Source organism: Rattus norvegicus, chromosome 14 (assembly GCF_021556685.1).
Source record: "Rattus norvegicus strain SHRSP/BbbUtx chromosome 14, alternate assembly SHRSP_T2T, whole genome shotgun sequence".
Taxonomy (NCBI): domain Eukaryota; kingdom Metazoa; phylum Chordata; class Mammalia; order Rodentia; family Muridae; genus Rattus; species Rattus norvegicus.
The window spans coordinates 2,673,556-2,699,177 of NC_141547.1; the positions used below are offsets into that span (position 1 = coordinate 2,673,556).

Sequence of the window (25,622 nt, forward strand, 5' to 3'; positions counted from 1 at the left end):
TGTGTTGGTGAGCTCAAGGCTCAATGAGAGACCCTGTCACAGAAGTTAAAGCTGTTGAGGAAGACACCTGATGGCTCCTCCTACCCGACCCCTGTGTGTGTGTGTGTGTGTGTGTGTGTGTGTGTGTGAGAGAGAGAGAGAGAGAGAGAGAGAGAGAGAGAGAGAGAGAGAAACTGATACAAACGGATTCCTTATTAATTTCAATTAACATGGTGAGGACGTTTCCCCAAAACTGATGCAACATTCTCTAAAGGGACTAAAATTTCCTGAAAACCAACTTATAATACTGGCTAACTTTGTTAACATTACCTTTATCTTCAACTCCTGCATATCAATCAAGTCCTGACCGAAAGGATCTTAAAACAAGTGTGAATTCTAAATTTCCCGAGGCTGTTGCTGTCTTGGTAAATTCTTTTACCCTCTTCCTCTCCTGATAGTCAACTTCTGAGTCAACACTTGTAGCTGCATTAAGATTTCTGATACTGTGTGTGTGGGTGTACGGTGTGTGGGTGTACAGTGTGTGTGGGTGTACGGTGGGATTATACGGTGTGAGTGCATTGTATGTGTGGGTACAGTGTGGGGTGTATGGTGTGTATGGGTGTATGGTGTGTGTGGGTATACATTGTGTGTGGGTGTACTGTGTGTGGGTGTACTGTGTGTTGGTATATGGTGTGTGTGGGTGTACGGTGTGTGTGGGTATACAGTATGTGTGGGTGTACGGTGTGTGGGTGTACAGTGTGTGTACTGTGTATGGGGTATACGGTGTGTGTGGGTGTACAGTGTGTGGGTATACAGTGTGTGTGGGTGTATGGTGTGTGGGTATACAGTGTGTGTGGGTGTACGGTGTGTGCAGGTGTACAGTGTGTGCAGGTGTACAGTATATGTGGGTGTTCATCCTCCCTAGCTCAGCTCAGCCAGGTCTCTACTTGAGCAGCTACTGTCCTGTGTAAGTGGAGGAGGGCCACTCAGTAGTCTCAGGGGGAGTCCAACTAATTTTATTTATAAACAAGGTCTCACTATAGCCCTCAATGGCCTGCCTTTGCCTGCTGAGAAGAAAGGTGTGCACCACCACATCTGGCTGAAAAAAACAAAACAAAAAAGGAAGTAAAAAGCTGTATTTTGTTCTCTTCCCCTCTTCTTTGGCTCTTCATGCTCCATGGTTCGAGTACCAGCAGACTATAAGCACAGGCCATGTGCGCCTGGCTGAAGTTATTATTCTTTAAATAAGGATTCTGACATAAGAGTCTAAAAGTTTTATTATTAAATACATATCCTGAAACACTGAAGTTTTAAAAAATTACAGCATAAGACAAAGCATGTATACACGTCAAATAGATCCATGAGACACATTTATCTACCCACATTCACAGCAGTAACGTGAACACTCAGAGACCGCTCCCTATAGTCTGTGACCCCTGGGAAGCCTGGTACGCTATCCTTGACACAGAGTTTAGAACATAAGTAAAGCACAAATCGCTGTACCAAGCCTTTTGTGCTTTGTCACTTAGTGTCTTTTTCTCAACTACCTAAGACCCATTCCTCCTGACCAAATCAACTTAAACAGAAATGCAGATGCTCCTGGCAGACAGACAGACAGACAGACAAGACAGACACACACACACACACACACACACACACACACACACACACACACCAGTAATGTTCCAGTTCTACACTCACTTTTGTGTCCATTACCTAATTAAGCAAATGAAGGTGGTGTGAGGAAAAAAAATACTATGAGAAAAAGAAGCATTTCTGTCTTATCAACCATACACACATTATTAGGCTCCAAATATAAATACTTGTAGCACTTAGTGAAGCATCCAGAAACTCTGTAGTAAGCACCGTGTAATTTACAATGACTATGTTAGGCAGTGACAAACATTTCTGCAATAATTGTTCACTTGCACACCTGTCCGCCACCAACAGCCAATTCCCACGTGCACACGGTGTAGAGCACACACTGCCTTGGAAACTGTTTTCACTCACTTCTCCCTGTCACATTGTTAGCTGTCTGACCTGGACCCCTATATCAGGCTAAGTGGGTTACTCCTGAGGCAGGGAAAACCAGGACACTAAGCCACAGAGTCAACTTGGTGGTTTCACTCCAAGATCTTGCTAAGGATCCCCCAGGATCTTCAGAATTCTTAATCTGTTTACAATCTGACAACTTACTCTTTCTACCCTGGACTCCGACACAAACAACCCGTGGTTATCTACCCCACATCACACCGCACGGCGACAACAGTGAGTGGGAAGCCACATCAGCACACATCTTTAAAGAACGGATGGACCAAGGCCGCTTCTGCTGTTATCCTGGAGGCTGGGTTTAAGTCCAGAAGTTTATCGAGCAGGTCATAGGCGTCATCAGGCACCGAGTCCCAGCCCTCTGGGTTGGCAGTTCGATCTCTGGGATGTCTCCGACCGCCGCCGCTGCCCCTTTTATACAGGGAATCCTCCGAGTGCTGTGCTGGAGAGGCCGGTGCATGGGGCGCTTTATGGTCAGTGCTCTCCGAAGCAGCAGGGTGGTGGCCAGTATTCCCTGGAGGATCAACAGCAGACTTGGGATTGGCAGAGTCCGGACCCCGTAGTCTCTCACAGAGCGTCCTCAAGTCTTGTGCTGGGACTTCTTTGCTACACAAAATTGATTTGCCTTAAAGAAAGAAAATATTCAATATATCAGAAGCAATTCATGAAAACCAAGTAAGCCCAGCCATGTGCCATGACTGTTCCATTGTCTCTGAGAATGAGATAGGGGGCCGTGTGCCAGTCTCAGCTGTACTAGACCCACACAGTAGGAAGCCAGACAGCCAGCAGGGAGAGGAGGGGGAGCAGGGACTGCTGTGCTTGGCCAGGCTTTACCTGACTGCAGCTCCACCCTTCCTCCTCCCACCCCGCCACCTCGGGGGCTCATGTCTCTTAGGATGATGCCCCAGTGTGGCAGGATGTGCCTATCTAGCTTCTTGAGATATTTGTGAGGCCTGTGTTCCAAAAGCAGGACTGAATCTTTACTTTCACTGTCATAACTAATAAAACATGTCTGTCTCACCTATAAGTCTGTGAGCTCTTTGAAGATTAAGATATTTTGAACTCTTCAAACCTATACATTTCCCAGATGTAGTTAATGTCTGTTATCCTAGAACTCCAAAACCCCCTACTTACTTGAATAATCTAGATGCTGCTCTAGAACAACGTGTCCTAAATAAGAGCTAAACCCTCTTCATATCCTTCCTTCCTTCCTTGTTCAACACCATTCACTCTAGCAGCAAATACTTTTCTCAACTAGGATTTTAGCTCTGTGATGATAAATAGAGTCCGGTCCCCATCCCAGGCAGGGTTGTGAATCAACCAAAAATAAAAACGTCAGGCTGGGCTAGGTCGGTGCATAAAGCTCGTGTTACATCTGAGGATGAGTTCCAGTCCCCGCAGCCTACACAAATGCCTGCTGCGTGTGGGGAAGCACAGCTTTAACTATGGTGCTCAGAAGGCAGAGACAGGAGGCCCTCTGAGGAAGCCGGCTTGTACGACTAGCCGAATCAGCAAGCTATGCCCCAGTGAATAAGGAGAGCAAGGAGGAAGGCTCCTGAGCAACTTCAGGCCTCCACAAGCACACACACAGGGGCACACTACACACATCTTAAAAAAAAAAAAAGTGTTTTTATTTATTTTTTTTCTTTTCTTTTTTTCAGAGCTGGGGACCGAACCCAGGGCCTTAAGCGCTCTACCACTGAGCTAAATCCCCAACCCCAAAACAGTGTTTTTTTTTTTTTTTTTTTTTTTTTAAAGATTTATTTATTTATTTTATATATGTGAGTACACTGTAGCTGTCTTCAGATACACCAGAAGAGGGCATCAGATCTTATTACAGATGGTTGTGAGCCACCATGTGGTTGCTGGGATTTGAACTCAGGACCTCTGGAAGAGCAGTCAGTGCTCTTAACCACTGAGCCATCTCTCCAGCCCCCCAAAACAGTGTTTTTAAAATCACTGACATCATGGGGCTGGGGATTTAGCTCAGTGGTAGAGCGCTTACCTAGGAAGCACAAGGCCCTGGGTTCAGTCCCCAGCTCCGAAAAAAAGAACCAAAAAAAATAAAATAAAATAAAATAAAATAAAATAAAATAAAATCACTGACATCAACTTTCTATCAAAGTGAGCAAGGTAAGGACAGAAACAGATAATCATATACTGTATACTTCCCTATATACAGGTAATCATATAGGGTATACTTCCTTATATACAGGTAATCATATAGGGTATACTTCCTTATATACAGGTAATCATATAGGGTATACTTCCTTATATACAGGTAATCATATACTGTATACTTCCTTATATACAGGTAATCATATAGGGTATACTTCCCTATATGCAGATAATCATATAGGGTATACGTCCTTATATACAGGTAATCATATACTGTATACTTCCCTATATGCAGGTATTCATATACTGTATACTTCCCTATATGCAGGTAATCATATAGGGTACACTTCCCTATATGCAGGTAATCATATACTGTATACTTCCTTATATACAGGTAATCATATACTGTATACTTCCTTATATACAGGTAATCATATAGGGTATACTTCCCTATATGCAGATAATCATATAGGGTATACGTCCTTATATACAGGTAATCATATACTGTATACTTCCCTATATGCAGGTATTCATATACTGTATACTTCCCTATATGCAGGTAATCATATAGGGTACACTTCCCTATATGCAGGTAATCATATACTGTATACTTCCTTATATACAGGCAATCATATACTGTATACTTTCCTATTAGACATGTGGCTTAAACAGTGAGCTGCATACATAGATTCCTTGAAGGAACATGCAGCATGCCAATAAAGTAATCTGAGTAATAAAAGCTGCCTTCACGTTTTTTAATATAATTACCAGATGGGAAAGAGAGAGGTAGGCAGGACCGGAGAAAGCAATGGAGACAAACAAAGACAAACTAAGTCACGAGGGTGCAGATCAATCCACTTTTACTTTGAGAACTCTCTCTTCTTCTTTGCTAGAAAGTTCTAGCCAGAGGATGACAGCAGTACAGTTTATCCCTTAATTTATCAGCCTGCTCTGACATCAAGAGACAAAGTTCTGCAAGTCCCAGGCCATATATACACAGGGATTTTAGCACTTGACCAAGAGTGCATTTAAAGTTTTGAGGGAACAACTTAGCGAACACATTTGGCGAGGATATGTTGTGTAAGGCAGTTATTTCAGCTCCAACTTAAAGCTGTTAACTGGGAGGTGGGGAGTTGTAGGTGGCTGAGAACATATGTAAGCATGCTACATTCTTTGAGAACATATGTGAGCATGCTACATTCTTTGAGAACATATGTGAGCATGCTACATTCTTTGAGAACATATGTGAGCATGCTACATTCTTTGAGAACACATGTAAGCATGCTACATTCTTTGAAAACACATGTGAGCATGCTGCATTCTTTGAGAACATATGTGAGCATGCTGCATTCTTTGAGAACATGTAAGCATGCTACATTCTTTGAAAACACATGTGAGCATGCTGTATTCTTTGAGAACATATGTGAGCATGCTGCATTCTTCGAGAACATATGTAAGCATGCTGCATTCTTTGAGAACATGTAAGCATGCTACATTCTTTGAAAACACATGTGAGCATGCTGCATTCTTTGAGAACATATGTGAGCATGCTGCATTCTTTGAGAACATATGTGAAGCATGCTGCATTCTTTGAGAACATATGTGAGCATGCTGCATTCTTTGAGAACATATGTAAGCATGCTGCATTCTTTGAGAACATATGTGAGCATGCTGCATTCTTTGAGAACACATGTGAGCATGCTGCATTCTTTGAGAACACATGTGAGCATGCTGCATTCTTTGAGAACACATGTGAGCATGCTGCATTCTTTGAGAACATATGTGAGCATGCTGCATTCTTTGAAAACACATGTGAGCATGCTGCATTCTTTGAGAACATATGTGAGCATGCTGCATTCTTTGAGAACATATGTGAGCATGCTGCATTCTTTGAGAACACATGTAAGCATGCTGCATTCTTTGAGAACATATGTGAGCATGGTGCATTCTTTGAGAACACATGTGAGCATGCTGCATTCTTTGAGAACATATGTGAGCATGCTGCATTCTTTGAGATGGAATACTAATTTCAAGACACCTATGTCACACCTCCCCTGCGTGCATCATTCAGCCTATTAACCTCAAACAAAGCGCTTACACTAGGTAACAGGCACACACTGCAGTCAGTGCTGCCCACACTTCCTGGTTATGAGCCTCTCCTGAAGTCTGCACACAGGGTCCTGGCACATCAGACCTTGGAGCTCCAAAGCAAGGGCATTTCACAGCCATTCTAAGCACAAGGAGTCCTAACAAGTATTCCCATTTTCTACATTGTATTTTCCATGAGTGAGTAGGGTAGGGGCCGATATATGCAGTTCTTAACACTCATTAGTTAGTTCTGATATGTATTCCTGGTTAAGAACTGCTGGCCCTGGGGCTGGGCACACAGTGGCTTAGTTACTGCTGGGGTAGGCCAACTGAGAGTCTGTCCACACCACCCACTGACTGAAGCACACCCAAACCTTTGGGAAGTAGCAACTATAATGCTACCTGGAGAACAGACACACACATCGTGGTCATTTGAGTTTGGGCTACCAGAGCGAGGCTGAAGTGACTCTCGGCACCCTGTAGACTGTGCCGCTGCAGTCTTAACCTGTGCTGCTAATATTTATGCTCATGAGCTGAGTGTGGTCCACACATCTGCAATACAGGCACTGCAGAGAAAGGCAGGAGGAGCCCTGTGTGCTCCAGATGGGCCACAGGTACAGTGAGACCCTGTCTCAAAACTAAAGAAATCCCTTGTCATGTGTGCATGCATGTGTGCACACATGACAGTATGCCATGATATTTCTTCTTGGCCACCCTGACCACACAGACACCAAGGGCTAGTAATACACATTTCTGTTACCTTCCTGCACAGAATCCTTACTTCAGGGCCAAGTACAATGCTTAATATACAACAGACTTAAACTTACTATAAAAATGTACAGAATAAAAGCTAATTACAATGGAAGACACAGATTACAAAGCTGACAAAGAAAAAGGAATGTAAAGTTCAGCCTTAAACACTAGTGTACACACACAGCACTCTGTAGTGTACAGACTGTCTACTCTTACACACCAGTCACTAGTGCTGTGTGTGCTGGCACACGGCACTCTACTGTAAACAATAACTGTTTAAACAAAGTAACTGTTTTCAAGCAAGTGAATGATTTCCTAAGGGTACATACATGAATACTGAGTAAGCTTACTTGTGAGGGGAATTTTGTAACATTTATTTAGCAATTTATAGGCGACAATCAAAAGCATCTGCTTGTTCTAGGATTTAAAACTTACCAAAAGCTTTAGCAGCCTGGATAGTTTCCCTGGATCCTCGAATTGTCATGATTTGGGCCAAAGCAGTTAAGTCATCGCTGGCCTTGTAAAACGGGTACCGCCCACTGAGCAAGGAAAGGAATATGACACCTGCAGACCACATGTCAATCGCTGTGACAGAAAACATACTTTAAAAACTAGCCCGAAGTTCTCAATGTATGATCACCTAAACCAGTAGCTGCAGGACTTGACTGAGAGCTAACAGCATCTGAGAAGCCCAAGTTAAGACACCCAGGCTCAATCCATCAGAACTCCCTCAAACACTTATGGAATAGATACTGAAGGTTCTTGGGAGACTCTAAAGTGCGACCACAACCCTAGCTCAACACTCTTTCTGCAGAGCAGTTTTCTCTCTTGAGCACGCTGCTGGATTAGAAATAGCTCATCATTAGAGAACTGAAAGTAAATGTACATTTTATAGGGTCAAAACAAATTCAACAAGAGCTATATGTGAAGAAGTCTGGATGTTCTTCAAGATGGTGACTTGGTAGATACATATCTTCCATTCAGTGAGACACACTGAGCATTGACAACAGCACAGCTACAAGCCTGGCTTTGAGCCCTAGCACCTGAGCAGAAACAAAGCCAGGCTGACCTGACCTTTCTCCTAACAGCCTAGTGTTACGTGCTTGGAGTTCTCCTGGCCACTCAGCACTGCCCTGTCTTAGTTTCATTTGAATCACTGTCTGCTCAGTCAGAGCTGAGGCTCCTCAGAGTCCAATCTCTTCGCCATGCATTCTCCCGTCTACTTCCCTCCTTTACCCATGCTAGACTGTGTTTCTTCCCGGCTCCTTCCCTGGGCTCCACACTGACCTCTTGCTCTGTAGGGCAATCCATCTGGATGTGCTACAGAGCTCAACCCAGCCACGGCTCAGTGCAGTTCTACCTCTGCTCTGACCAGGCTCTTGGTCATCCTGTCTTGTTTCTGGGCACACGCCCATGTCCCTCAAGCCAGTACTGTGAACATTCCGAGAGCTTTCCCTTCAGCCCACCATGAGTGTCCACACGCAGCACCTTCTTGGCTTGTCTGCCATCTGCTCACCTTCATTTTCATTCTTATTACAAACGTGTGCACCCAGGCCCTCCTCACCTCAGCTGGACCCCGGCAGGATACTAGCCTGCAGAATCTACTCTCCCTGCACTGGCCTCCTAGGACGCAGCCATTCTCTCTCCCCCTGAACAGCAGCTATGGCACACAGTCCCAGCAGTCACTCGGTGCACATCGAACGTCTCCTGACTCCCCTTTGTACTAACAACACTACTCATGGCCTCCCCCTCAGAGATGCTGTTTCTTGAGGCTCTCGGGCCCTGCTCAATGCCAATCTCTGACTGGATAGGCTTTCCTCAGGTGCCTTTTCTATCGCACGACCTTCCTTTCACAACCCTTGGGGTGACAGACGCTCCTCAATGCCCTAAGAGCGTCAGCACGTTTGACAGGTCATTTTGTGCTCATGAGCATGTGTGTCCTAACGAGAATGGGGACAGCTGTGCTCATTCTACAGCATGACAGCAAGGCAGGTGCACAGTGGAGCCAAGGACCTGCAGGAGCCGCTGCTCATTTAACTCAGAGTCTCCTAGGCTCTATGGCTTTTTGGACTCTAGTAACCTTTTACCCTTTTCAAAATATGTTAACTGCTATTATATTATTTTCATGGAAGAAAAAAAAGGAAAAAGAAAAACTCCACCTATACCACAGAGAATTTCCAAAGTACTAAGTAAACAGGTGAGCACTGCGATTCTAACCCTGACCAAAAACTAAAAGAAAAAAGAAAAAGACTGAATATACAGTGTCCCTGACAGCTGACAGCAAGAATTCTCTGTGAAATTATCTTTCAGATAGTCTGAACAAATATAATCTATAGGGTGGACTGGGGTGGGGGTTATTTTTAAAAAGCAGCATTAAGATCAGAAGTTGCATAAAGAAACACATCGTCTGAGAAGCCCTCTGCAGGGTGAGAGCAGGGCCCTTCTCCAGCTCTGTACCTGTAGTCTGGTCAGGACACTTTGTCAGGACCTCTGGCGCTCTGAATCCTGGTGTGCCTGCCCTAGGGGCAACCTGCTGCCGCCTTAAGAGGAAGAAATAAGACAGCCAGTTATGCTGAAGTTGGACTTGGAAGACAGAGGCTAGCCTCGCCTACATAAATAGTTCTGGGACAGCCAGGGCTACTTAGAGACCCTGTTTCAAACACACACACACACACACACACACACACACACACACACACACACACACAGAGAGAGAGAGAGAGAGAGAGAGAGAGAGAGAGAGAGAACAAAAATCCCTATGTAAGCTATTAATTTAGTTCACACAAAATCCTGTCCTGGTAGCAGTATAAATAAAATTCCTATAAGCAATGAAAACTTAATGTGATAAACATTTATTCCCCAACCTCCACACCCTGGCCTAATCCTTATGCCCTGGCCTTGTCCCAGACAGATTTCAACACAATTTCCAAGTATAAAAACAGATGGCAGATAATAAAAAACATAATAGAAAAATATAACTTGACAGGAATTCATATAAAAACTCTTGTTTGGAGTCCTGAGTTACTGATATACTCATTCACGTGTAGATTTTAGTTAATCAGGAAAGATCTGTGAAAACAACGTCTGAAGAGACGCATCCTTGTCCTGGTTACTGAGTGCAGGCAGGGTGGAGAGGGCAGAAACAATGCCATCTGCAAACAAAGGTCTCCAGGGGCCCTACCCATCCAGCTGCACTCAGCAACTGTGATTTCCAGAGAAAGTGGTTTCGCCCATTGAGTACGTGCCAAGCTGTCTGCTCACTGCACTGCCGTGACTAGGGCCCCTGTCACTCCCTCTCACTCACAAACCAGTATCCCAGTCATTTGCCATGACTCTCCAGCATGGCAGGAGCATGTTACCTCGACAGGCAAACGCTGCACACTCTATCTGTTCCATAGCAGTCGCACGTGAGGGCAGCTGGGCAGGACCTGGCAGAGTCCCTCATCGAGCTATTCACAGCCTTTGTAGAAACGGCCATCTTTTTTGTTGCTAGCTTTCTTGACATTATGTCCACAGTCTTCGATTGCTTGATGAGCTACAAAAGAAGTTGTGACACTCAACACGATGCCTTCCAGTGTGAGCACATTACAAGCAGCGTCAGAAGCATGAGCTTCACTCAGAACTGCTGAGGGTACTACCAGATTGCAAGTCTAAACACATTTTAAGGCCACTGAACATGGTTCTACATGGTTAATAACAGCACAACTAGGGAGGCTGAGGCAGGAGGATTCCAAGTTTGATGACAGTTTAAGCTATGTAAAAAAAAAACCCTGTGTCTCAAAAAAAAAAATGTGTAAAAACTTTTTTGGGTTTTCTGACAAATAATATTAAAAATTACTATTATATTGGCAAACATTTAACACTGTAGTAGAACACTTCCCGATACAGCAGGAAAACACTGTACCAGTACTAACAGTTACTAAGGTCACACTGTAGTAGAACACTTCCCGATACAGCAGGAAACACTGTACCAGTACTAACAGTTACTAATCACTGAGGTCTGACTCCATGTCACAACCGTCGCCTGCAGTTACACTGCCCACACCAGCCTGCTGCTCATCACAGGTGCCTTCGCCAACTGGAAACCATCCGACCTGAGGGCACTGACTGTGGGAACTGGGAGGCCTGGGAGCTCACGTGGGAAGCCCAACCTTGTTCTGACTGTTCTCTAGAGAAAGAATGGTAATAGATAATCAAAATAAAAAACTCCACCCAAAGGAGTCTGTGAAAGACTGAAGACTGAATTCTGAGTAAACGTGTGAAGTAGCAGTGCCTCTGCCAAAGCCAAACAGGCGCTACCCCAGTGGACTCGCTGACTGAGCGGTCCGTGCGGCTGACTGACAGCTGGGCTAGGAAGCTACATTACTTACTTTCTCTGCAGGGCTCTCATGTGAAATGGAGCTGTGTATATTGAAATTTCTTTCTCCAAAAACAGAGCGCTGGACAGAAAGGCCTACAGACCCCTCCTACAATACCAACAGAGACAAGGAGAGTTAAGGGTTAGATCTGTAACACTTTCTGCCAGCTGTCCTCTGCCACAGTTTTGAAAGACTAAAGACATCCCAGGCACTCGGGCACAGAGAGGAGACACAGTCTAGGCAAAGCTCGGCACCCACACCACGTCACCACAGTGCACACCCACGACACTAAGAACTCTTAAGGCCACCCGCACAGGCGCTTCATCTTCCTGGACAGCCAAAATGGAGACAGACATTTCAGAATTTCCCCTGTAATAATGCTCTTTAAAGAGAGAGGGGAGACATCTAATTTAAATTCTATAACATGAATTTTTGTTTTATCATATAATGTAATCTATAACTGCAAACCATAAGCTGATAGAGTAGAACATTTCAGTTTAAACAAAGGATATTGATTCAGTAACACTCAGTACTAACCAACTAAAACATGTAATGTAGGTTTGCAAAGGCTTCTTAACCCTAAGTGCTCTCCTAGTATTAGGTCTCCCTCTGTTGGTTGATGGGAAACATTCCTAAATCGTTCTTATTGAAAATGTAAAAGGTAGAACCTTTCCGTCTTTTCCTTGCTTAATGTGAATCTGTGCGTTTGCATAGGATCTTTTGACAGAAGTTTTTGCGGTGATGTGCTGATCCACATTTTTAGGTGCTGGGCGACTCAGTGGGCCCTTGTGTCCAATGACTCCATGACATTTGTTTCGTGAACAATCTTCCTGCTGAGCTTCAGACTGGACAAACTTGAGCAGCTCTATCTTTGTGTCACGGGTTCCTTGGGCCAAACCGAAGTCCACCAAGGCATACCTTAGAAGCAAATCGAGTATTATCACCCTCCTAGAGAGATTCAATCTTAATAACATTGTGATGTTGTCAAATCACATCCAAAACTATACTTCATTCTAGAACAATTAAGAATGTATAATATTCTTTAAAAAAAGAAAAACTAAAAATTCCCAAGAACTTAATAGCTAAGGCTGGACATTAAAGCTGTGTCCTTGAACCAACCGGCCGAGTGCTGTCTGCTGCTCCCTGGCCTGCACCAAGACGAGGCAGAAGAGGACTTAGCAGAAGAGGACTCAGCAGAGACAAACGACAGAACCCTGCCTTGTAGCAGGGAAGATGGCGCAACAGCAGAAAATTTCTAACTAAACAAGGGCCAGTGAATACTTTTAAGTCCTTACCATACCTAAGTATGATATTTATAAGGTCGTGTCCATATAGAATCAACAAAAATACTCATGTAATAACTTTGGTTTTCACACAGAAAATGGATTATGTGATCCAACATTCTCATTAAAACAAAAATAAAAACAAGGTCAAAGGTCAAAACAGGCCAGGCTCCAATTCCTTCCACCTAAGTTCGTCTCTCAGGTTGCGCATCATGTTCCTAACACAATCTCACTTTCTTCATTCCATTCCCCCTCCCCAGTCACACTGAGAACACTGCGTCTCAGAGATGGGCTCCGCAGCGTGAACCCGATGCCAGCGCTTCCTGGACTCTTGGCACTCACTTTTTCAGGCGTCTATTGTATAAAAAGTTACTGGGCTTCACATCACGGTGAACAATGCCAAACTGGTGAATCCGCTTCAGAGCTACGAAAAGGTTGAACATATATTCTCGAACTTCTTGAAAGGAAAGAGAATTCAAAATGTCCTAAAAGAGAGTTATGAACCACATCACAAATTGTTTCAATTTAACCATTTAGCTGATTAAAGTTAAAAACGATTAAAACCTACCAGAAAAGACTCATGTTCCAGGTAGGGCATAGCAATCACCACATGGTCGTTCTTCCTGAAGCAGTACTTCACTCCCATGACATTGTCCTGCCCCCTGGTGGAAAATGCACATGAACCTTAGAGGGAAGGTCGAACGCACCGTAACTTTATGCCTTAAAAAGAATTAGTTGTGCAATGTACATGTACTCACTACTAGAAGACGAAAAATCACATTCATGAATATAAGCATTTAACTGACATATAAAAGATAAAATTTTCAAACTAAAATAGCACCAGCTACAAGGCCACTCTAACAATGCAAACATGAAATATCTGCAGATAACACGAGTTATCAGCAGATGCGATACGCCTAGTAACACCCCCTGACCATCTCCATGACCAGCCAAGCTTTGGTCTAAGCATTTTACACCTATTAATACTCAGCCTGACATCCTCAAACCTCTTCTGTCAGCCCAGAGAGCTATACGGAAGAGCAGAAAATTTAAGAGCCAGAGGGGATGGATGACTCCAAGAAAACAGACTCTTCCAGATATAATACTGAAACATGCATAAATTCACAGAAGCTGGGGCAGCACACACAAGTCCAAACCAGATGGGGTCCAGCACTGCGGGGTAAGATATGGGCTCCCACCCCTAACGAGGAGACTCTCCTGCAACTGGCACCTGCTTGCAAAGGAAATTAGCCTTCCCCAACGGAGTCTCACAGGTATACTAACCACATGCAACCAACCGAGTCTCCGGGGTACTGACCACAGGGAAGGCAGGCCCTACCCAGCAGCAGACGGCCAACACAACAGCACAACAACAAAGGCTTCACTCATTTTTATAGACACACATTGTTTTGTTTGGGTTTTGTTCTGTTTTGTTCTTAATAGTCTTTGCCCTGTGTGCTATGGTTTCTGACCGTGTGTGTGTGTGTGTGTGTGTGTGTGTGTGTGTGTGTGTGTGTGTGTGTGTGTATTTTGTGCGTTTATTTTGTTTTTTGAGACAGGGTCTCTCAATGTAGTTCTGGCTGTTCTGGAACTCACTGTATACCAGTCTGGTCTAGAACTCAGACACCTGTCTCTAACTCCCAACTCCTGAGATTAAAGGCGTATGTCACCATACCTGGTCTTCTTTTGCCTGTCTGTTTTCTAAAGGGAGAAAGGGTGTAGAGTGGGTACACAGAACAGTTCACAAAAGTATGGTGTAGGGGTTGGGGATTTAGCTCAGTGGTAGAGCACTTGCCTTGCAAATGCAAGGCCCTGGGTTCGGTCCTCAGCTCTGGGAGGGAAGTATGAGGGGTGGGAGGGGAAGGGGGGTGGGAGTTATGGTGTATATGCAGGAGTTTCCTCTAGACATACATCTTACTCAAAGTGCTGGACCTATGTGTAAAAGAAAGGATTTTACAAGGAAGGAACATGGATATCAATAAAGTAGGAAAACCAGACAAGGAAGCATCTAAAAGCACGAAGACCTCAGCCCTTTCCTTTTCCTGTTCACATAATGGAAACCAAACAAAACTCTAACAAAGTAACCTAAGGAGAAAGCGTCTACTCTGGTGCCCAGTTCCATCAAGGCTGCAGCACTGGGGCAGCGGTCACATCACATCCACACAGGGAGCAGAAACCTTCTCCTGTTTACATAGTCCAGGACCCCTCCAGGGAATGATCCTGCCCAGTTAAAATGGGTCTTCTCTCACCAAATAACCTAACCAAGATAATCCCTCAAAGCCTCAGAAACTATCTAGAATCTAAATAATCCCTCACAGCCTTGTCTCTAGATTATTCCAGATCCTGTCCAGTTAAAAACACATTAACCATGACATTTTTCAAAGTGTGAAACCAACTTGCAGGGGAAAAAAGATATTTTGGGTTTGTTTTACTTGTTTGTTTTTTGTCCATAATCTCACTATAGCTCAGTCTGGTCTAAAAACTCATGCAATCCTCCTGCCTTGGCCTCCCAGCTGTTGGAATTAGAGGCAAGCCAGATTTGGATAAATTTTTATGTAGTTGATGACAGGCACCATTTAGGAGTAAAATGAAGATGTGGAGGACAATAAATACATGTATGAAGGATGATACATTCGTGTCTGGATGATATGACATATCCATGTTTGGCTTGAGCAACTGAGGAGATAAATGGTGGTATCTTTTGCACACGGGCAGACAAGAACATTTACTGGGATGGTTATCTTCTGGCCAGAGAAGGCAGACTAAAATTAAGTAGTGTATGTGCACATCCATGTATGGGAGAAATACATAGACAAGGTTGGAAGACAGTCATGGAAATACGCTGGTCACGAGTGACAAGACCTCATGCTCCGCTACATAGCGGAGTGGCAGAGTTCACAACTGACTGATATGTCATCCGCAGGACTGACACACACAGAAGAGATAAATCTTTATAGAGACAACAATTACTAGTGACTCTGATTTGACCATTATACATGATCTGCAAGTATAAAATCACTGATCATAATCTGAAAATGGCACACTGAGTAACTTTTAAGAGCACTGGTCATTAAAGAGAGCACAGGACCAATAGAAGACTAGAAGAGGGGACAAGTCAGCACAGGAGCAGGCCACCATGTCCACGGGTGACAGGAGTTACCTAGCAGAGAGAAACTCGTATGCCGAATGACTCTGCCCTAAGAAGACACAGGAGACAAGGCCTCAGAACTGAGGTGTCAAACAGTTCTTCACACCAAGAACAAGCCCGGACCATGACCCGCACCTGAGTATTGGAAGGAAGGAAGGTTACAAATACAGAGTAAGAACAGGATGCCAGGCTGGGCCTCAAGAAAAATGCCCTCTAAAAGGACTGACAGCAAGTTAAGCATCACAAGTACAGGGCAAAGCCTAGCCGAGAGCAACGTTAGCTGAAAACTGATTCAGACACACGCGAATCACCGCTACTGTAATTATGTAACCACACGCAGCCCGTCCCACTGAACGCCTGTCAAGGCCTACCCCGCGACGGTCAGACACTGAAGCTCGGCCGCAATCCTCACAGGATGGCTTGTGGGAATTAAGTGTTTCAGCGCAATCTTCTCTTCACGTCCTTCTTGCAGCTGCGCTGTGGCCAAATAAACAGAGCTGAAGGTGCCTATGAAGCAATGGGGTGAAAACCCACGTTAGCTTGAAAATGCTAACAGAGGCGACTCCATTAAGACAGTTCAGTGTCTTAATGCATGCTAAGTTAGGACTAATTTATCCTAAAGATTTACTACTTCCATTCTGTCTAGAGAAGAAAACCTGTTGCCATAGTTACTAACATTATTAAGGTTTTAACAGTTTAACACTAGTGGAACATACCTTTAACTTACCTTCTCCGATTTTGTCCTTAATTTTGAACACACTGACAAGCTGTGGTACGGCTTCGCAAAGCTCCTCAATATCTCTTTTAATACCTGTGAAGGAAGTTAGGGTTTGCAGCTGAATCGCTGAGGTACAGCCAGGGTCTTGCTGTTCCTGTTGTTTGGGTCTTCTTACGGCCCAGGCTGGCCAAGGCGTAGGATCCCCCACCTCTGCCTCCTGAGCTCTATTATAGGAACGTGACACCATGACCTAGCTTATAATTCCTTAGGTTAAAAAATAAAACCATGGATTATATTTTAAAACAATTAACCACAAAATGATAAACATCAAAACTCCATAGAGTTGCTAAGAAATTGCAAGTTGCAAAATTTTAATTAGCAGGAAAAATACAAAGCTGGAAAATTAAACAGGGCAACTGCGTTCTGTACAGGAGGCCACACACTAAGTCAGTACATCTCTGGCCTTTAAGATGAAAATGCTAAGTTTAAAGCAAAAAAGACTAAAGTTTCTCAAAGAGGTGTGGCAGTCCCACCCACTCAGGAGACCAGGCAGGAAGAGCACTTGAGCCACGGAGGCTTAAGCCCAGCAGGCATCTCTGAGTTTGAGGGCAGGCTGGTCTACATACCAAGTTTAAGACACTGGGACACACAAAGTGAGACTCTCAAAAAAAAAAATGGATTTTTTTTCAGATATGGACACCTAATCAGAGAGATTAATCATCTGCTCAGCCTCGGAGAGGTGCTACTGATGCTCACCGGTACTCTCTCGGCCACTACCTTTAAAAATAAGTCGTTTTAGGCATCAGAGTCTAAATGAACAAGCTGGTGCAGAGGGATTTCTCCAGGAGCTGAGTGTGGGGAAGTGTTGCTGTAAAATTGAAATAAATGCTTTCTTCTATCCCGCACTAGATCTGGCACCTTAGTGCCCCGAGGCATCTGGTAGATCTCTTCGTCTCAGTGAGCAAAGCGTCTCACCCGCTCTGCTCCATCCCATATCACACTGCTGATGGCTACCCTCTGAGCCTGGCAGCCATCTCTCTACCCTAGTTCCCGAGGCAGGCTGCCACCATGCCAGACACACACATCCCAACTCCACGGTGGCCCAGTGTCTCCAGCCACCACACAATCTTGAATTCTATTAAATCGCCACATGGAAGAACACACAACACAATGACCTCTGATCCAATTGATAAGATATAATTGTCCACCTAGACACACAAAGCCCTGTACACATCCATCCCTTAAGAATATTCATAACAACCTGTAAATGTGCAGAGAGGAGTCTTAACATCCACCTCCATGTTCTCTTGGCTGTACTCCTCCCTCACTCCAATCTCCTCCTCCTCTCTAAAACTTTTCTCCCACCCATCCTTCCTTCTCGTCCAATAACAGGCCTTGTTCTGTCTTGTACCTGCCTTCACCTGCATAATGACATCTTCCTAGATTTCACCCTTTTTGTCCAGTTAAAAGGCCTTTCCCCCTCAAATATAATTATCATTCTACAATTTATAAAATATAAAATACACTTAACACCCAGTCCATCAATTTTATCAGTTAAACAGAACATTTAGTTATCCATTTCAGCTTAAGAAAGGCTTAAAATCTATGTTATATCCTGGCTAGCTTGTATAGTATCTGATACCTATCTAATAAAATATGTATTTTCAAAGTTAAACAATCTGATACGCTACGAGACTATAATCAGTCATCAACCCCGTCAGAAATCTTAAAATGACCAAATATCTATAAACACAGGAAGCCTAACACAGCTTTAGAACTGAGAGGTTGTGGAGACAAATCTTCACTAGCATAGTCCTCTGTTAGCAACATGTGTGAGTGTAAGTCTTCAGCCTTCTGGCCCAAAATTAACTGACAACTCTGGAAATGTAGAAACCTCAAAGGGCTGATAATTCTGACTCGGTCTGCCCAGATTATCAGTCAACTATTCTGCATAAAGTGTCCCTTTTTGGACAGTATTGTCTGTAGATGAAATGGGCAGTTTCTGCCCAGTGGCTGCCTAGCCACAAAGTATTATCTCACCTGGAGGTAGAGATGCTCAATGGGCTTCTCCAGGAGCCAAATGTGGGGAAGAGGGGGTGCTCTCACTCTCAAAGCTGTATGAAGGGTGCAAGTGCATATACAACCAGGTACAGGGATAAGGGGCGGGGCAAAGAAATGCCTCTGAGGTGACAGCAAGCCTTCAGAGGGTATCACCCCAATGGTGACAAGATGGGTTGCATTTCAATGTAGAACAAATTAAAGAGGTCATTTTAGAAAGAAGGAAATGATGTCTGCAGAGACACTGAAAAGCTAACAAAATACAATCTAGTCATAAACAGGCAAAGCAGAGAACGTGCTATGGAAAGGTTCACACAGAGAGGAGGGATGAAAGACGCAGGGATCAGGAGGGTCCAAAGATCCAGGGCAGGGACTTCCCACTACAATGACCTCACCTCCCACAGTTTCAATACTGGAGGCAATTTAATACAACGCGGGGGATGGAGACTAAACTGGAACCTCGGATCCACTGTATAGCATCCTGTTATTACTGGCTTGGGTGGAGCTCACCTCTGTGAATCTAAGTTTTCTGTCTACACGTATACATTTATTATCATTATTATTGCTATTATCATTATCATTATTATATTATCATTATTATCATTATCATTATCATTATCATTATTATTATTATTATTATTATTATTATTATTATTATTATTGTAGCGTTGAGTCAAACCTTGTGCATCCTAGTAAAGTGCTCTCCCAGCTACTGAGTCACAGCACCGGCATTGTTCCATCATTCACAGAAAAATAAGAGTTGGAGATAAGGTTGTAACAGCACCCATGCCATTTGGGTACTCCAAGGACTAGGATGACTTATGCACACACTTTACACACAGCTGTCACCCAGCAATGCTAAGTGTATGACTACGGTGACCTTTACTATGACAGTTACATTTTGTTGGGGGGGAGGATTGAAATGGGGTCTCTATGCAGTCCTGGATGTCCTGGAGTCAGAGATCCTCCTGTCTCTGCATCCCTAGTGTGTGAAGGCATGTGTCACTACTTCTGGCTACAGTCAGCTTGAGAACATTAATTTATGCTCTGATTGTTGACTATCTCTAATACCTGCTTATAACAGACATGTGGTAAGTACCTCTTAGAGAAGGTTTTCAGTCTCATCATGGAGTAATAGTATAGGAGTATGTTGTGTTTATTTTGGGACTTTATACGCTGACTTAAATTTCCTATACTTAGGGCATCATATATTTTCATACAGGCTAGAGTACTCTGAAGAGTAAAGAGAGAGCATTAATCATTATTTGGTAACAGGAGGTATAAACTGAATCTGTCCCACACAAGCCAAGATGGCTCCTGAAACTCACTGTGGAAACAGGCACCACGTGGGTGTTAAGACCTCTAGTATGACACCTCATTGGAGACACTCAGCATATAAGTTAAACTTCATTCTTTCATCAAATAGATGTTTGTCATTAAACTGGGAATATACAACTTGAAAGCCATGCTTGTTGAAACAACAATAAACACTCAACCCAACCCTGTGCCAGGTTCTTCTGCACTGAAGCATTTTCAACAGGGAAGAACTGAAAATGATTGTAAAAGGCAAGGACAACGTATTTAGGCAATGGCATTTAAACTGAGCTGTGGAGCAGTTAAGTACATAAGACATTTCCAAGACAATACAGAGGAGCTGGGGGTGTTGCTCAGTGGTGGGGTACTTGCCTAACAACACAAAACTCTGGATCTAATTCCTACCACTGAGGGGAAACAACATTAGAAGTAAGTTGACTATGATCCCAATGAGTGTTTAAAATATGTATCCTAGGCCTGGGAAGATGGCTCCGCTGTTAAATGCTTGCCTTGAAAGCATGGGAATTGAGTCTGATCCCAAAACCCATGTAAAAAATCAGGCATGGGAGCACACACCAGCGATCCAGTGAGTGCCGAGCAGCAGACACTTGGGGCACACTTGCCAGCTAGCTTAGCTAAACGGGTGAGCTTTAGGCCAAAGAGACCCTGTTTAAAGAACCAGAACGGTGGGCAGTACTTGAGAAATGATATACAAGATTGTCCTCTGGCCTCTACATGCATGTATATGCGTGTTCTATTTCCATAGACACAGACACATACACACACACACACACACACACACACACCACAGACACGAACACACACAGACATAAACACCCACATACACAATACTAAAGGACTAGACAGTGGAAAATACTTTAGCTTTCAAAATTTCCCAAATTTTCTTCAATAATCATGAATAATTTGTTATATTACAAAACTCAACAATACTACTAAACAAGGGCTTTGCTACACCAAGTATTTATTTAATACCATCAAGCCCCTACTGTGTGCTGAATCTTCTTTGGTTCTACATATGCAAAGACAGACAAAAAGTTCCAAAACTCCTACCAAAAACCCAGCAAAACTTCAATAAGGAGTTAGACAAAGTCTAACCTCATGTACAGTATGTACAGTATATGCAGACCTCATCAGTGTTATGTTTCCAATACAGCGAGTCACATTAGGGGCTGGAGAGATGGCTCAGTGGTTAAGAGCACTGACTGCTCTTCCAGAGGTCCTGCGTTCAATTCCCAGCAACCACATGGTGGCTCACAACCATCTGTAATGAGACCTGGTGCCTCTTCTGGTGAGTCTGAAGACAGATACAGTGTACTCGGAACATAAAATCAATGTTTCAAAAGCATCACATTAAAGAATCCCATGGATAAAAGTTCAGCATGCTTTATAAATTACGTAATTTGTAGTTCTACCACAAATTTGTAATGTCCTGTTCACATTACATAAGTTACAAAAGTTGTCAAATGGGACATAAAATTCACCCTATTAATCCACCAGGTTTTCAAGATATTAGAAAGAGGAGTACTCCTTGAGAATCCCTCTAGAACTAGCTCAGATCCACGAATGCGACCCCTCTAGTTAACGAACAATGCCAACCTGAATACGGGGTAAAGGAGAGGGGAACCAGGCGAGAGCAGTATTTCAAGGTTAATCTAAAGGCACATGAGGTGGGTTGGGCCGCAGAGTAATAGGAGCAGACGGTTTAGGTTAAGGAAGTTAGTGGTACTTCTGCAAAGAACCAGCCCGTGTGGTAGACACGGACCGGGACAAGCAGTGATATACATGGCCTTTAACATGCAGAGAGCTGGAGGACTGCCACAGGAGCAGCACAAGGGCAGACGGAAGGGGACTCCCAAGTCTTTAAGTTCTGAAGTAATAGTGTTGTTCATCACCAGGAAGAGGACCGTTGGGAAAAGCACTTGTTCTAACAATCACGAACAGTTTAGTTTTAGCCAGAAGTCAAAAATATGTGACGTTACGCTTTTTTAAACAGGGTTAAAGCTTTTGGGGGTATATAACGTGCATATCATAAATTAAAAGTCAAAATGAGTATCTTTTTGGACAAGCCTAAATTTTCTTAGGGCCAAGACAATGGCTACATTTTAGGACAGAATACGGCCAAACGGAATTTTGTTTAAAAACATGTTATGTGATCACCTACACATGGGCACTGTGCACAGTTCGTGGGAAGAGACACCCTGTTTCTCGGGTGGGGCTGAGGCAGGGTTGAACTCCTGATCCTCCACCTCCACCTGGGTCTACAGATGTTTACCACCATAACCCGCTGAAGGTACACAGTATGGGAACTTTCAATCACCTTCTAAAGCTGGAGTCTGTGGTAGAACTGCATCTCACTTCGTGAAGATCAGGGACATGGTACTGTGTCAGCTACAAACATTCCATTCGTTTCTGCCTGTGAATTCTGTTTATGGATCCTTAATCCCTTCCCCATCAATTCCTAAAACCAAGCTTTACACAGTCTGGAAGAAAAGTTTGGCGTCGACAAGCATGTTTCCCTAAAAAAAGCCACTAATACTTGGACCTAACCAACATCCTATAAAAGGACAAGGCTGGATTCCAGCTCTCTTAAAATACGACCCAATTCTAAATCTAGACCTCAAGCTATTCCGTGGACATGTGAAATCCTACATAAACATACAACTCAGTTTATGAGTCAGGTGTGTGTGGTTTTCTGTTTATTTCTGGGGGTGTAATTTAATTACGTCTCTTCCTTCCCCTCTCCTCCCAGTTTTTAAAGAATTAGAAGATGCAGACTGGCGGCCCGTGCGACTTCAGAACTGTACAGCCGGGGCATTAAACACATACCTGAAAGTTTAACACTCTGCTCATATTTTTTTAAAGAGTCATCAGCCGGACACCTGTCACAGCCACGCAGGGGAGAAAACGCCATTGGCTCCTCCATCTGAGTCCCCAAAGAGGCTTCCACCACGCACGACTGGGATGCAGAGAGCAGTGGGCTACCGAGTCATGCGCACAAGCGAGAGCAGCAGCTGTGAAAATCACAACACGGTGAGAAGGGCGAAGTCGCTCACCCAAGCAGGCACGCACCAAACCACCTGCCCTTCAGGAGATAACACTGAAACCCGCACCATATGTCCAAGTCCCAACCGGGGAGGCGTCGCTGCCACTGGCCTGCGGCGAGCACTCCCGCGGGGACGGGGTGGAGCGGGCCACAGCGGGCTGGGACCCCCGGGGACTGCGAGGGAGGGTTGGCGGTTTGCTCCGGAGGAAGTCGCTCGCCAGGGCGTGGCCCTCTGCCCGACTTGAGCCAACCGAGGGCGGCTAGGTGCTAACGGAAGGATGAATGAATGGGCAGCCCTGGGCGAGCGCGCAGGGCAGAGCGTCCGCCAGCGCCAACGGGAAGAACAGTGCGCAGGCCCAACTCTTCCCGCCGCGGGATGCTCGCAGGGAGACACCATCTAAGTCGCGATCAGGAACTCGTCCCCGGTCCCTCGCAGTCCACGGCTGTGGGACAAACTGTGAGAAACTCACGGTTCACGGAAGTTTGGACGTCCGCGGTCGCTGCCTCCCGGAGCGTCCCACTGAGCCGGCCCGCCAAACGCGCAGGCGCGATTCTTCCCGCGCTGCTTTGAATTGCTCATGCGCACTCCGAAGCCCTCTGCGCCTGCGCAAGAGGCGTGGTCTGTCAAGGCCAGGCGGTCGGGGAGACCGTAGCAGTAGCTCAGTAGTCCTCTGCTAAGCTAGGGAGCCCAGGGTTAAAGAAAGCGTCGGAGAGAGCTCGCCCTGCTCGCTCGCCCTGCTCGCTCGCCCTGCTCGCTCGCCCTGTCTTTGGGGTCCTGTTTCCGCATCACACTGATCACAACTGGACACTTGGTTGAAAAGGCACATGGTTGAGTCGGGTTTTACTTTTCTCCACTGAAAACGAAAAGTGTAACTAACCGCTGGTTCTTGAGGATCTTAGAGACGAGCAGCTGTGTATGTTGATCATTTATCTAGCTGTGATATAGACCACAGCAGTCAAAAAGCTATCCCAATTTCGCTTCTTTTTTTTTTCTTTTTTAAATAACCCACTAAGTTCATATTGCATGGGTGTGTGGTGATCCACTGGATTATGCATGGGACTCTTATCACTGATCGCATCTCCAAAAAGAATGATCCTAGGATCGGTGGTTTATCCTTTGCGGGGCAAAATGGAGCTCGAGGTCATGAGTAGGTATACCAGCCCAGTGAACCCGGCTGTCTTCCCTCACCTGACTGTGGTACTTCTGGCCATCGGCACGTTCTTCATCGCCCGGTTCTTCATTTATGAGCTCACCTCTACCAAGTACACACGCGGTATTTACAAAGAGCTCCTCATCTCCTTGGTGGCCTCACTCTTCATGGGCTTTGGAATCCTCTTCCTCCTGCTCTGGGTTGGCACCTACGTATGAGTCTCCAAGGGTACCTTTTGTAAATTAATTTTTTTTTTTTTTACCATTGCTATGTGTCCCACCTGCTGTTTACAATAAAGGCAGATGTGTGACCAAAAAAAAAAAAAAAAAAAAAAAAAATCCTCCTGGCCTGGCAATTACCACTGCCTCGGTAAGGGATGGGGCCAGGAAATCACCTACCCCTTCTAGGCTGGAATTTTGGCCGGTCTTGTTCAGATAACTGCACCCACTGAGAGCCATGCCATAGCCAGACCTTCACCACCCCCCAGCTCTGACATTCTTAGATGACAGCCCACTCCCACTAGAGCAGCCTAGCCCAGAACAGAGAGACTGCCCAGCTGCAGGCTGTAGGCATCTTTCTTCAATCAGTAGTTTTTGCTAGCTCCTGGAATATCAGAATTGTGATTTTCATGCTACCATCAGTTTACATGGCATACAGGTGTGTATGTGTGCATAAATGCATACATAGTAAAAGAATTTCTAAGGAATTAGTATTATTATTGCCATGCATTAAATCAGTTAATACAGTGAAAGGACACAAATACTTATTTTTTTACTTTAGCATTGAGAGTAAAGAATTAGAGTAGTGTTTTCTCATAGCTCCCCCCCAACTCCCCACTCCCCCTACGCCCCTACCCCTAACCCCCATTGGACACTCCTGGGTCCCCTACAGTGTTTGACCCCTGCCGAAGCCCTGCTCATGCATGTAGAAGCCTTTTGTTCCTAACCAAGGAATGCCCTGGCTCTGTAGTGACACACCTGGGTGGTACACCTGGTCAAGAATCTGTTCCTGTCGGGGTTGGGGATTTAGCTCAGTGGTAGAGCGCTTGCCTAGCAAGCGCAAGGCCCTGGGTTCCGTCCCCAGCTCCGGGGGAAAAAAAAGAACCAAAAAAAAAAAAAAATCTGTTCCTGTCTTTTGTTCTTTGGTCTTTGTTCCTGAGGGCTTAAGCCGGTTTTCCCGCTGTGCTTCCTGGAATTTTCCACCTGGTGAACTTGGGGTATATATTCGGTGAATAAAGCAAAAGATTTGGCATTCTTGTGAATGACCCGAGTATGTGTTTTTTCTTAAACCCTGCAGGCTTACACCCGGCTCTCAGTAAGGTGTCAGTGTGGGCAACAACATCCCCCCATTTTTTTTCAAGAAAGCCCCAATACACCTTTGGCACATGAAAAGTACATTTACCTCATGATCTTCCACAAGGTGGAGATGGAGGAAATATGACAGAACTATATGTTGATTTTACTAGTCAGGGTTCTCTTAAAGGAACAGAATTGACAGAATGAATATGCCTATGTGTGTGTATATGTAGTATGTATGTATGT

General features: G+C 44.5%; 1 protein-coding gene and 1 pseudogene across 8 annotated transcripts; one reads left to right on the forward strand and one right to left on the reverse strand.

The window, feature by feature from the left end:
• Positions 1-1,238: 1,238 nt before the first annotated feature.
• Cdc7 (cell division cycle 7) lies at positions 1,239-23,504 on the reverse strand. 8 transcript variants are annotated; one of them, XR_015636693.1, is made up of 12 exons: positions 23,401-23,457; positions 22,714-22,898; positions 16,504-16,587; positions 16,148-16,283; positions 13,197-13,290; positions 12,971-13,113; positions 12,014-12,263; positions 11,358-11,453; positions 10,347-10,522; positions 9,445-9,527; positions 7,423-7,526; positions 1,239-2,653 (listed from the first exon to the last, which is right to left on the reverse strand). XR_015636693.1 is itself a non-coding variant. In XM_087583743.1 (12 exons), the coding sequence occupies exons 5-12, from the start codon at positions 13,272-13,274 to the stop codon at positions 2,265-2,267; spliced, it is 1,365 nt and encodes a 454-aa protein (XP_087439869.1). In that variant the 5' UTR covers positions 13,275-13,290; positions 16,148-16,283; positions 16,493-16,587; positions 22,714-22,898; positions 23,401-23,457; the 3' UTR covers positions 1,239-2,264.
• A 430-nt stretch (positions 23,505-23,934) lies between these two features.
• Positions 23,935-24,300, forward strand: Tmem258l3 (transmembrane protein 258 like 3; annotated as a pseudogene).
• The last annotated feature ends 1,322 nt before the right edge of the window (positions 24,301-25,622 follow it).

Coding starts and splice junctions, on each gene's coding strand:
- Cdc7 (XM_087583741.1), bottom strand. CDS start 22,810: ATGGAGGAGCCAATGGCGTTTTCTCCCCTGCGTGGCTGTGACAGGTGT. Junction 16,284..16,503: donor TAAGGACAAAATCGGAGAAG/GTAAGTTAAAGG, acceptor ATTGCTTCATAG/GCACCTTCAGCTCTGTTTAT. Junction 2,654..7,422: donor CCAGGCTGCTAAAGCTTTTG/GTAAGTTTTAAA, acceptor TCTTTCTTTAAG/GCAAATCAATTTTGTGTAGC.